This window comes from Bubalus bubalis, chromosome X (assembly GCF_019923935.1).
Source record: "Bubalus bubalis isolate 160015118507 breed Murrah chromosome X, NDDB_SH_1, whole genome shotgun sequence".
NCBI lineage: Eukaryota > Metazoa > Chordata > Mammalia > Artiodactyla > Bovidae > Bubalus > Bubalus bubalis.
This window is the reverse complement of record NC_059181.1, coordinates 113,164,060-113,177,076: the sequence shown is the minus strand read 5'-3', so window position 1 is coordinate 113,177,076 and position 13,017 is coordinate 113,164,060. Positions and strand designations below refer to the sequence as shown.

At 40.8% G+C, this 13,017-nt stretch overlaps 1 protein-coding gene across 11 annotated transcripts in view; it reads right to left on the bottom strand.

Annotated features, from left to right (window-relative positions):
• Positions 1-13,017, bottom strand: part of AFF2 (AF4/FMR2 family member 2) — a 539,621-nt gene that overhangs the window by 98,155 nt on the left and 428,449 nt on the right. For all 11 annotated transcript variants that reach the window (XM_025275774.3, XM_025275776.3, XM_025275777.3 and 8 more), the window contains one exon: positions 4,698-4,735. In XM_025275774.3, the coding sequence (XP_025131559.3) occupies positions 4,698-4,735 (38 nt within the window). The remainder of the gene's footprint in view (positions 1-4,697; positions 4,736-13,017) is intronic.

Here is a 13,017-nt window from a genome sequence, read left to right as displayed (position 1 = left end):
AGACAACCATCACGTTGTTTAACTTTGTTAACGTGTAAATGCAAGGAAGAATTTTACGCTTGATAACTGCTTCTCCTTCCACCCCCTTCTCTCTCTCTTTTGGTAACAGATGTCAACCTCGGTTAGATTCAACTCAACTTATTAGTGCATGGCTTTTAGCCAAAAGCAATTCACATTTGCAGAAGTGTACTATCACATATGTCTTAATAACAGAAATGTGTTTTTTTAAAAAATGTATGTGATAAGTCACATATGGTAAAAGAAATCTGTACATCTCTCAGGCCTTATTTCCACAACGAAGCTTGAAGATAATTGCTGCAGAATGTTCACATACAAGTGAAAGTCTCTCTGACACATTAAAGAGGCACAGTTTGAACATACTAATCAAGCTTTGATACTGGCATGGTTCCAATTGACTGATAAGTATACCAGTATCTCTTGTCCTGATCACTGATCTTAAGAATGCACAATTTTGATTCTTATCCTCAGAGGTAATACTGAATGCTTCAAGGTAAAGTCATTAGTGTATCCAGGTACATTATGTGCTTATATTCACTAAGCATATACTTAATTTCTCCTTTGTATTTAGTATAATTAACATGTACCACCCTCTCCCTATGGTGATGAAAGAAGCTTACAACCATGAAGTTATTAAAAAGAAATTAAACAAGTGGTTGAGAAATAGGGAGGGAGGAGATGAACCTTTAGAGAAGAAAATATGCAAACTAAATAATATTGTGAATCATTTACCCTCACTTGAACTGAAAGCTTACTCAGCCTTAGTTAAATCTTGGGAAGTAATAGATTTATAAAAAATGGCTTTTGCAAGATATCCATCTACACACAATTTGGAAGACTATCAATATACTGTAGCTATGTGTTTACTAGTTTCTGAGGCATCACTGTCCCATGAATGGATCTCATATCCATGATGATCTTCAAAGATCTTGAATTTGGAGTGGTTTCTATACTCTGAATGAGGATTAGGTGATACATCGGCCCCAGAAAGTTCCGAACACAAGATGAGAGCTCAGTAAATACAGTACCTACTCAATGTTTTTGGAGAAGGAAATAGCAACCCACTCCACTGTTCCTGCCTGGAAAATCCCATGGACAGAGGAGTCTGGTAGGCTACAGTTCATGGGGTCACAAAGACTCAGACATGACTGAGCCATTGAGCACTCAGTGCTTTAGAGGGCAAAAAGAGAAAGGGTTCATAATTTAACACTCACCATCAGAGAAAAGCTTATATGTGCACTTTTTCCTACCTGACTAGTCAGAGCAGGGGTCAGCAAACTGTAAAGAGCCAGATAAGAATATTTTTGGTTTGGTGGTTTGCACAGTCTCAATTCTGTCACTGTAACACAAATGGAGCTACAGATGATTTGGGAACAAATGAGTGTAGCTGTGTGCCATAAAACTTCTTTTATGGACACTGATATTTGAATTTAATATAATTTTTACATCTCATGAAATAGTCTTCTCTTGAATTTTTTCCCCACCACTTGCCAAACTCTGCACCAATCACACATAATGATCATCTGTACCTATCTGTGTTCATCCTGAGTTGTAAACGCCTCTAGACCTCCACTTTTCCAACAAGGCTGAACATTCTTTCCAATGTATGCCCCCACAAATGATTGTGTGTTAATTCTCATATACAAGATCAAGCCAATATATGGTCAAAGGCAATGCAGTTAGTATCAACCAGAGCAATGTGGTAATATTTCACATGTGGCATGAGTCAGAAGACTCTTGAGAGTCCCTTGGACAGCAAGGAGATCAAATAAGTCAGTCCTAAAGAAAACCAACCCTGAATATTCATTGGAAGGACTGATGGTGAAGCTGAAGCTCCAATACTTTGGCAACTTGATGTGAAGAGCCGACTCACTGGAAAAGACCCTGATGCTGGGAGAGATTAAGGGCAGGAGGAAAAGGGGATGATGGAGGATGAGATGGTTGGATGGCATCATCTGCACAACGAACATGAGCTTGAGCAAACTCAGGGAGATGTTGAAGGACAGGGAAGTCTGGCATGCTGCAGTCCATGGGGTCACAGAGTCAGACACGATTTAGCAACTGAACAACACAAGTCAGCAGAGACGGACACCTTGCTCAGTTACAACACAAGAGCCTTTCAGTCCTGATGCTCCACTAGGGTCTTATTAAGCCTCCAGGCTGGGTTCCTGAAAGGATTGCTTTCTAGGACGCACTCAATTTACTTGTCTATTAATTCAAAAAACGCATATCAAACCCTAACCCTACTTCGGGTCACAGTGCATTATGTCTGACTGAGACATATTAGAAATGGAAAGAGGACTGCCATACACAAAACTTTTTAAAGCCTTGTTTCTGCTTTGCCATCAGGCAGTGTAATTGAACCATTCTCTGAGCTGAGATTCTTGTCCCTGAGCTGAGGTCTTGAAGAAGCCTCTCTTTTTTTTTTTTTTTTTTTTAATTTTATTTTATTTTTAAACTTTACATAATTGTATTAGTTTTGCCAAATATCAATATAGAACAGTCTTATGGACTCTGTGAGAGAGGGAGAGGGTGGGAAGATTTGGGAGAAGCCTCTCTTTTTAGAGTCCTCAGATGGTTATAGCTAGGCAACTGAATTAGGTAGCAGGTATTAGGTACCAAACACAATAAGACACTCAGACTCACACTGAGAGTGGTATCTTACTTAATTAGAAGACAATTTTAAACACCTACCAGTTGGTTGTGATTTAGGCTTATTATTAGACAGATTATTCTTAGACAGATTCAAATATATTTAAAAATAAAATATTGTTTTATGTTCTATTAGTAATCCTTTGGCTCTTCTACTTTTCCTGTTTTCTCTTTACAATATTCCTTAAAGTGCTAGACATTAGATACAGTCTGTACTGTGAATTAACCAGAACTCATAAAAAAAATGCAATTATCTGTAGGGTAGAATTCTCACAAGGAATAGACAGAAAACTGGTCCTACTTCCAGGCCATTAGAGTATGATTAAATGCAGCCCTGTATGTTGCCAATGGGCTGTCTTCTGCATGCAAAGATGGAGCTTGGGATTCACTTCCTATTGGGCAGGCTTGAACTTGGAGATGTTTGTCCCACTGAGGGCCAGATTTACACTCCTCTAGTCCCTGCCCCATCCCTTGTGACCTAGGGCATGCATCTGCCTGTGGGTGGGCTGGAGAAAGGGGTACAGTCGGACTGTGGGAAAGAAGATCATTAATGGCCCACTGAGGGACTCAAGTTCTGGCCTTGGCCTCATTAGCACCATCCTTTAATCCACGGAGCTTGCCTACCACAGGCTCGCAGTAGAGAAGCCTTCCAGGCATAGACAGAAAAGAAATCAGGCTGCAGAGACGATTTCACCCCCTATCAAACAACCAGACAACAATTGGGCTACTAAAAATGCTCCCATAGACAACTACAGCAAAATACATCTCCAGACCACAGATAGCCCTCCAGAGGCTATAAAAAACTGATATGGAATATTCTGAGGCCTCAGAAAACAAAATTTAAACACAAAGTACAAAACAAAACATTTTGGAAAAATGAATTGGAACTTACATTTAATGGTGTGCTAAACACAACCCTGGTGATTTGGAAAAGTTAATTACTTTTACAAAACACAAGCAGTCCTCTTGTCATTGGCATTAGCTGATCCATTCTCCCAGAAACTATTAAAAATCCAATGTACTCCCAACTATATAACTATATATATCCAACCCTATCAATAGTAACATTAAATGTGAATGGATTCAACAATCTAGCCAAAAGGCAGAGACTGCCAGACTAGGGGCAAAAACAAGATTTAACTATATGCCATCCACAGGAGACACACTATATTAAAAGCTACAAATTAAAAAAATAAATCAATGCACTTCTATTTCTGCGTTTGGTATCTACTGTAGTGGAAGTTGGCTGACATAAATTAACACGTTGTAGTTCCTAGAGACGTGATGTTACTTGACCCGTAGTAACCCAGCAAATAGAGCAGGTCTTCCCTAGCCCACATGCTGGTGGACTGGTATGCATCATAACATGGTAATCAGATGTCATGAAGCCAAATGACAAGACAGACATCTTTAATTGCAAAGTCTCCCTTCTGGAGGAGACAGGATGTACTATATTTAAAAGACTGCTGTGTGGCTTGTTTATAATTTAAGAATGTCTCATAAAATGCCTTGGAAATAGCTCTCTGTTAGCTAGAAAAGCCTTCAGTTAAATATATTTTTATGAGCTTTTCATTAACAGAGTGCCGAGGCCTTGATGCCGAGGTGCCAAAGCTCCCCACGTGGCTGGAAATCACTTGGCACATTTTCAGTCACTTACATCTCTGTCATAGGTCCAAGGTTTGCAATTAAAAATGTAATCTTTTTAGCATGTGCAAAACCCAAAGGCTTGAAGTACTATGCATTGAATATGATTATAATAGTATTTGGCAGCTATTCATGGATGGCACATATTAATTTATGTAAACCAGGCATAACTTGGAGCACTTCCTCATCAGGACCACAGGAAAAATTGAAAAGCTGGTCCCTGCTCATTGAAGGTTTTTCTTTTCCTTGCTTGTTTTGGTTTTTGTTTTTAAATCGTCACGAATAGAGATGAACTCAAAATCAAGGTCTCTTTTATGACCTTTTTCACATGCTTGGAGTCCCATTCAAATTAACATTTCCAACTAATAAAAAAAATAACTTACTTCACAGGATTATTCTTAGGTTTTGCCTTTTCAACAGCCTGTGAACAGAAGAAAAAAATGCAATTAGACAACATTAGCAGGCATAATCTTTGCAACTAGTTACCAAAACAATAAGCAATATAAAATGCTCTTCAGAAACATGAGGAGTTAACCGAGGCAGGCTGCTGGAGATAAGCAGACTGGAGGTGCAGAAAGCAATTTCCGTCTCCTGGGGAGCATGGTTACCAGTCCAAGTACAGCTTTCAGACACAGGAAAGCATAGCCACAGTTGCCTGGGAAGTTCAGCAGTGCCCATGCGAGTGGGCCCTTAGGCTCATGACTCCTTCCTCCTCTTCTCATCTTTTCCTTCCATGTTTTTTAAACCTGAGCCCTCTGCTTCTGGAAAACAGAGATCATGAAGAACTCCCCCACTCTACTCCATCCTTTCATGTTCTGGAAAACAGCTAATTTCAAAAAGGACCACATTGCCGTCCACATGCTGAGACTTAGGTCCATCCTTCCTCCTGACGCCCCTAAATTTTCTGGATGGTTTGCCTTTCTATTTGGTCTTACCATCTGTTGATCACTGTAAAGGGACTGATGACTTACAGAGATCTTGTCTCTTGGGTAAAAGAGGACAGAGACTCTGGTTTATTGTTTCTTTTTTTCTGTTTGTGTGTTTTCAGCTCAAATAAATTGAGATGTATACCCACTAAGGAGAGACCAGGTGTTTGAAATGGACCTGTGAACTTTGTTTATGCTTGACTTAAGACTGAAATTTTAGAATGAAAACTATAAGCTCTCTGTGTCTGTCTGTATGTTTATATGTCTGTAATTCAGAAGAGTCTTTCCCTCTAATTATGTGAATATGTAATATTTTCCTACCTCTGGATAATACTAACCAATTAGATTTTAAATCCCTTACACTAAAGGAGCTCTATTGTGATTGACTTAGAGATAAGAGATAAGTATTCATATAATTGGCCATTCCCAATACTTCAGAGGGGCTTCCCAGGTGATTCAGTTGGTAAAGAATCTGCCTGCAATGAAGGAGACAGATGCCGGTTTGATCCCTGGGCCAGGAAGATCCCCTGAAGGAGTAAATGGCAACCCACTCTAGTATTCTTGCCTGGAAAATCCCATGGACAGAGGAGTCTGGCAGGCCACAGTCCATGGAGTCACAAAGACTCAGACATGACTGAGTGACCCAGCATGCAGGCACACACACCATATTTCAGAAATATCCTCCTCCTCCACATGCACCTGCTTGGCTTATGACAGGATGGGGAGGGAAGCACAGAGAGAATGGTCATGGGTACATCTGGGGATTTTTAGATCTAGGATGGGAAACTCTATACCCTGTATTGCTCCAGCCACCTTGCTGCACCTGCTTGGTGATAGAAAGGCCAAAGTACCCATTTCTAAAATCATTTTTATTAGCAGATACCACAAAAAGGCAAGAGCTGACAGACAGCTCCGATCAATTTCCTTCCATGGAACCTTTAAGAAAACACACACCAAATCATCGAAATGAGGAAATCTCTGGGCCTCTCGGCCTGCATCCCTTAGACATGGAGCCTGGTCCCACTTTATTGCTGAACCCATTGATCTGTGTACAGTCCATTTATCATTCATGAAAAGAGCTAGTGATCTTCACAGTATATTAGAAGAAACAACTCAGATCATCTGTCAACAGCCCTCTTATTTCTGTTTCCTTCTCCACAGGGATTGCATCTCCTTCGATTCTTCTGGAATTAAAATGTTGCTAAGCAACACAGCTGGGGGTGCTGATGGCAGAATGGCTACAGTCTATCAAACTGTTTAAGCACCTGGAGGGTTTTAGTGATGATTTTTTTCATACTTCTGTAGCATAATTGTATAATCAGAACCAAACTTGTACTCCCCCAGATTCTTTTAGACTGTAGAAATAACATTCAGAATGGTAAGCATTGAAGCAGTGGTTCGCCAACCTCGGGGTTCTTCAGACCCTTTTAAAAGGTATACACTTGGAGACCTTTATATTTGTGAACCCTGGAGTGGGTGGTTGCTAAGAGATGAAGAGAATACTGTTACAAACTCGAAGGCAGAAGCAACCATGTGTAACAGAGACAATTTATAATCTAACATTGGATTGACATTCTGAGTGACCAGTGCATAAGCATATCGAAATTTTCAATCCATAACAACAACCCAATGCACTTGGAAGCAATTTGTTTGAAATCGATGAAATATTTCCTCAGTTTAGACATTATTGTTGGAAATCCAAGTCCTTTTCTTCCATTAAGTCTCAGATTCTATTGTTAGATAAATATCCATTAATATTTGGGTACTTTTTCTTCCCTGGTGGCTCAGAGGGTAAAGAATCTGCCTGCAATGCAGGAGACCCAGGTTTAATCCCTGGGTCAGGAAGATCTCTTGGAGAAGGAAATGGCAACCCATTCCAGTATTCTTGCTGGAGAATTCCATGGACAGAGGAGTCTGGTGGCTACAGTCCATGGGGTTGCAAAGAGTCAGACATGACTGAGCGACAAACACTTTCACTTTTCACTTTGGCTTGATAGGCAAAAGTTATTTTCTCACCATCTGTGCCTGAGGTTGAATTTTCACAAATGGTGGAATCACAAGAAAGTGAGGGAATGAGGTAACAGGTGAAAATGAGGAAACAAGGACAGTGGCTGGCTGGCCCGTCATCTCTTACAAGTGTTTAGGATATGAATGCCTATCTCTGAGCAATCCCTTAAAGGGTGCTGAAAGGAAGAACCAGTGTCTGGCAAGGAGTAGGGGCAAGACCCTGACTATCACTACAGATTGTAGCCAGGCTGCAAACCCACATCTGCCTTTTCTACCACCTTTTCTCCCCGACTCCTAGCTTGTGTAATAAGACATGGCAGTGGGCTGAAGACAAGCCATTGTGGGAATCACATGAATCTACTTTTCCAAATCCCTTAAAATCCAAACTAATCTGTTCCTGAAGAAGAAAGGTTACCATGGAATAATGGGCATAGGGTTCCAGTGGTTTTCCTTTTTTATTACTATTATTTTGGCTGTGCCACGGGGCATTCAGGATCTTAGTTCCCTGACCTGGGATGGAACCTGTGCTCCCTGCAGTGGACTGTCAGGGAAGTCCCTGTGGTTTCCTTTTAAAGCAAGCTGGATGTGATGGGCTGAGCATGCCACTGGCAGGAGATGGGAAGGAGAAAAATCAAAGTGACATTGCTTAACCTAGCTTTGATTCAGTGACACGCTTTTGAAAATGTCCTCTCTTCTCTGTGCATCAGGACTTTCAATTAGACCCAGTTATTTCCCTCTGATCAGGAGGTACATAATCATGTTCAAGGCCAGTCTCTTTCAAACATATGTCTTTTTATACAGCCATTATAGGAAAATAACTTCATTCAAATTAATTTTTTCTGGGTTGCTTGGCTATTGATGGAAAATATCTATGCTCAGAGGTTTTCTTTTTTTTCCCCTTTGGTATTTAACCCAAGATCATTTCAGAGTCCCCACAGCTCTAGTCAGATGCTCTCCTGTCATCTTCCCATGTGCTCATCTCCAAACGATATGGTTGCAGGGAATGTCTTCCAGGCATGAGAAACAGCTCATCAATTGCGTTCTCCACTTTCACTGTATTTTGACTTTGTTTTATATATAATATAAGGAATTCTTAAGAGACTACAAAGAAAAATTAAGTGAATTATTTGTGTGCAAAATATACATTAATACTTTAAGGCAAATAAAAATACTTTAAGGGAAAATAATTAAGTCTACAAAATATACAAGGAGAAAATTCCTCTTTTGAAATCTTGGGACAGGAAAAGACAATCCCAAGTTCCAGATACATGTTTGGGAATGTGAGACGGTGCAAAAGGAGGGAAGTCAAAGTGAAATGATACAGCGTTAAGTCAGTGAGCATTAAGAGGGTTACATATTGGGATTACAGCTAATTTTGAGTTTAAAAACATACATTAAAGTAATTTAAACTGATTGGAAAATGGAGGTTAGATAGTTAACACTTACGCTGCTTTAATTTGTAATGTCTATATGCTTTTTTTTTTAATTTTATTTTATTTTTAAACTTTACATAATTGTATTAGTTTTGCCAAATATCAAAATGAATCCGCCACAGGTATACATGTGTTCCCCATCCTGAACCCTCCTCCCTCCTCCCTCCCCATTCCATCCCTCTGGGTCGTCCCAGTGCACCAGCCCCAAGCATCCAGTATCATGCATTGAACCTGGACTGGCAACTCGTTTCATACATGATATTTTACATGTTTCAATGCCATTCTCCCAAATCTTCCTACCCTCTCCCTCTCTCACAGAGTCCATAAGACTGTTCTATATGCTTTTTAAAACCTATATTCTACTTATTTGGTGTCATGTTTCCCCAACATGATACTTATCTTTCCATCAAGGAAGTTCTAGCCTAAGATAGGATGATAAATTAAGATGTTAAAAACCATAGTCCAATACGGTGCAATGAGAGGCAATGAACTATATGTGGAAAGAATGCTGTGCTAGAAATCCACAAACCTGGGTTCTATTACCAGGTTTGCCATTTCCTAATCATGACATTTCCATCATCATGACATTGGTGATGCAGTTAACACCAGTGAACCTCAGTTTCCTCATTTTAAAAATGAAGACCATCATTCCTGCCCTGTCTATACCAAGAGTGGTTGTGAGTAGCCAACATCAATGACAGTGTTCTAGAAAACACAGCATACTAAGCAAAAAGGTGCATCTTGATTGTGACTGCATTCCACATAGGTATTCGTGCATGTATTTTTATTTTAACTGAATGGAATTTTTATTTTAATTGTTGATTTATAATGTTGTCTTAGTTTCAGGTGGACAGTAAGGTGGTTCGGATATATATTATTTTCAGATATTTTTCCATTATAGTTTATTACAGGATATTGCATAGAGTTCCCTGTGCTACACAGCAGGTCCTTGTTGTTTACCTATTTTATATCCAGCAGTGTCTAACTGGGTCTAATTGAAAGTCCTGATGCACAGAGAAGAGAGGACATTTTCAAAAGCGTGTGCATGTTCATCTCGAACTCCTTATTTATTCCTCCCACGGATTCATATATATTTTACAGCCAGAGAGTTGATAGGCTTTCTGACCACTGACCAGGTTGCAGTATCAAATCTATGCAGTTAATCCAACTAGGATTATAGAAGCCATTCTGCTCCTCTCTCCATATCAGTAGTAGTTCTGGGGTGAACAGAATGCTTCTGTCTGCAAAGTCCTACTTGAGAAAGACTTTGATGTGTTTAGATCCTGCCAGACCTAGCCCAGCAGGAGAGAGGGCCCTCTACCTTCACACAGGCCTCCGAACCTCGCTGGGGTTCATGTTGGTGGTAGAGAGGTCAAGACACCTGAGATGCTGTGGAGGCACAAGTGCATGCCACTCTCCTCACTCTCTCTTCCCCTACAAGGAAGCCTAGGAAGCATCATTCTTTTCTGGGTGACCCCTCCTTTAGCTGTCCCTCCTCTCATGGGCTTCCCTGGCAGCTCAGTTGGTAAAGAATCCACCTGCAATGCAGGAGACCCCAGTTCAATTCCTGGGTCAGGAAGATCCACTGGAGAAGGGATAGGCTACCCACTCCAGTCTTTTTGGGCTTCCCTGGTGGCTCAGCTGGTGAGCTCAGCTGGTAAAGAATCTGTCTGTAAAGAGGGAGACCTGGGTTCGATCCCTGGGTTGGGAAGATCTCCCGGAGAAGGGAAAGGCTACCCACTCCAGGATTCTGGCCTGGAGATTTCCATGGACTGTATAGTCCATGGGGTCGCAAACAGTCAGTCATGACTGAGCAACGTTCACTTCCTTTCCTTTCATACCTTACTCCATCAGGAAGGCTCTTTGCTTTTGCACTACTAACATTTGACCCTGAGGTTGGGAAGCTCCAGGGATGAACTTCCTCCATGATATAGGAGCTCAAGAAATTATATTCCCAGGGAGAAGAACTTGTCTCCTTCCAAAGGAGTGCTCATGAGCTAATTCTTCCATCATTACCAGTGTTGTACTCTTGGTGGTATCCTGCTAAGCAGCAAATTTATTTCCTCAGGAGGAATGATGTGGCTAAGGACATGCTTAAGCTGCTCCCTCATTAAATCTAACTTCCTAAAAAGAACGGCCTTGTCTCTCTGTGAGGTAGAGAATCCTTTTGCTGCACCAAAGCTGAAGTGACTCAAGGACCACTCTGAATTACATGAACCATCAAATGTAGTTCTCATGAAAAAACAGAGAAAATGAAAGAAAAAGGAAGGAAGGAAGGTGGCTCTCTATTGAGTCCCATCCTCCTGTGTAGACAGAACATCATATTTGTTTAGGGAGACAAATCTACCTAGAAAGCACTTAGGAAACTTGCTAGTCATCTGCTATATACTGATTGAACTTTGTCAAAATTCTTTGGTAAGGTAATCCTGCCCTAGTTATTAATATCATGCTGTGTTATTCTAGTTCAATAGACATGTATATTATATTCACAAAAATATTTAGAGGATCTTTTGGGGCTTTTAAGAAGCATGACCTGAACATTTATATCCAGACTTATGCCATTATACCCCCTGAGACTGACAGAAAACAAACTCAGTGCAGTATGTTTCCTGTTCATCAAAAGTGAGCACGCAGAAGGCCTAGAGCGATTGAAGCCATGGATTCATTTTGCAAGGCTACAGAGTTGGGGACTGCTTATCTTCTTAATCAATAAGCATACTGTCAGTCAAGCATAAAATGTGATTCTATTACTATTGCTCTACACGCCTTTTACATTCCCTGTTTATATGTTGTTTTTTTTTTTACTAGCAGATACACCCAAGTTGTGTCTATATATTACATTTCTTGATTAAAAAATGAAAAGTCAACCATTCAGATAATTTCAAATAACTGGATATTATACTTCATGGAAAAAAGGGAGACGAGCAGTCAACTGCATTGGTTTTCTGTTTCTATGTTTTATCTTTAACTTTTCATGGGGCTGCTCTGCGAGACCTAGCCATACTTTTATCTAATGGCATGTGTTGGTAAATTGAATTGATTGCCTAAGTTCAAAAGAGAAACTCCTCTATGAACAAATGAACTCACCATTAGGGTATTCAGATGGTTAAAAATCAATACCTACAGAATTGGTTAAATCAATTAAAGAGACATATCCTGAGAGCACTTGCCCAAATATAAAAATGATTTGCTTAATTACAGCATTTAAATAGAGTTCACTGGAATGAGTGAAACAGCAAGAGGCTTATATCATATCCTATAGGCTGAGTTATCAGCTGGCAGCACACACACACAGCCAGGACTGCAGCTGAAGAGGAGAAAATGGCACTCAGCATTTCACAACACCTGGATGCCTGCCTGAATTTCTGACACTACACCCAGGTATGGCAACACATCTTCCCTAGCTTTGGAGTATCAGGCTTCTCTCATTTTAATTTAATCCATTAAAAAAAACCATTTAATTATTTGTTTACTTTTGGCTTGCTGGGTCTTCATTGCTTTGCAGGCCTTCTCTAGTTGCAATGAGTGGGGGCTACTCTCTAGTTGTGGTGCTTGGGCTTCTCACTTCAGGGGCTTCTCTTGTTGTGGAGCACACACCCTAGGCACTCAGGCTTCAAAACTTGCAGTTCCCAGGGTCTAGAACCCAGGCTCAGTAGTTGCGGCTCATGGGATTATTTGCTCTGCAGCATGTGCAATCCTCCTGGACCAGGGATTGAACCTGTGTCTCTCCTGCCTTGGCAGGTGGGTTCATTACCACTCAGCCATTGGGGAAGCCCTAAATCATTGTTTTTGATGCATATATAAGGCAGGCCTGTGCTGGACATGATGGGTGCAGGATTCTAATTTTGACAGGCAGATACTGGAAGAAATTTGCTTCAGGTGTCTGGCACCTAATAGCCACTCAATAAACACAGACTGGGTAAAATATCTGGGTCTGATTGTGGAGTCTGAGAGCCTGACTGCTCTGGGTATGAGACAGTGCCGGTAGGTAACCAGCTCTGTGCAGAGGAGAAAAGAGCAAAAGCTGGGCTCCAGAATCACATGTATCTGGATCCATCCTGCAACTGCCCACGAGGCTTGACTTCACACCCCAGTGAAGAGGGAGTGCAGAGCAGACTGGACAGGGTACATGTCCATTCCTTCTTCACTCTTCCTGCAACTATAGTCTCACTGGAGACCTCTTGTTTCTCATCAGGACAATAGCTCTGGCCTCTTCTTTGGGCCACTGGTCTCCCTATTGTTACCCCATTGTATGCTCCCCTTTGATCATGAATCCTTCATGGCTTCCCAAGTCTCATTGAATTCTTGATCATCTTCACCCTCTCATGACCATGCCA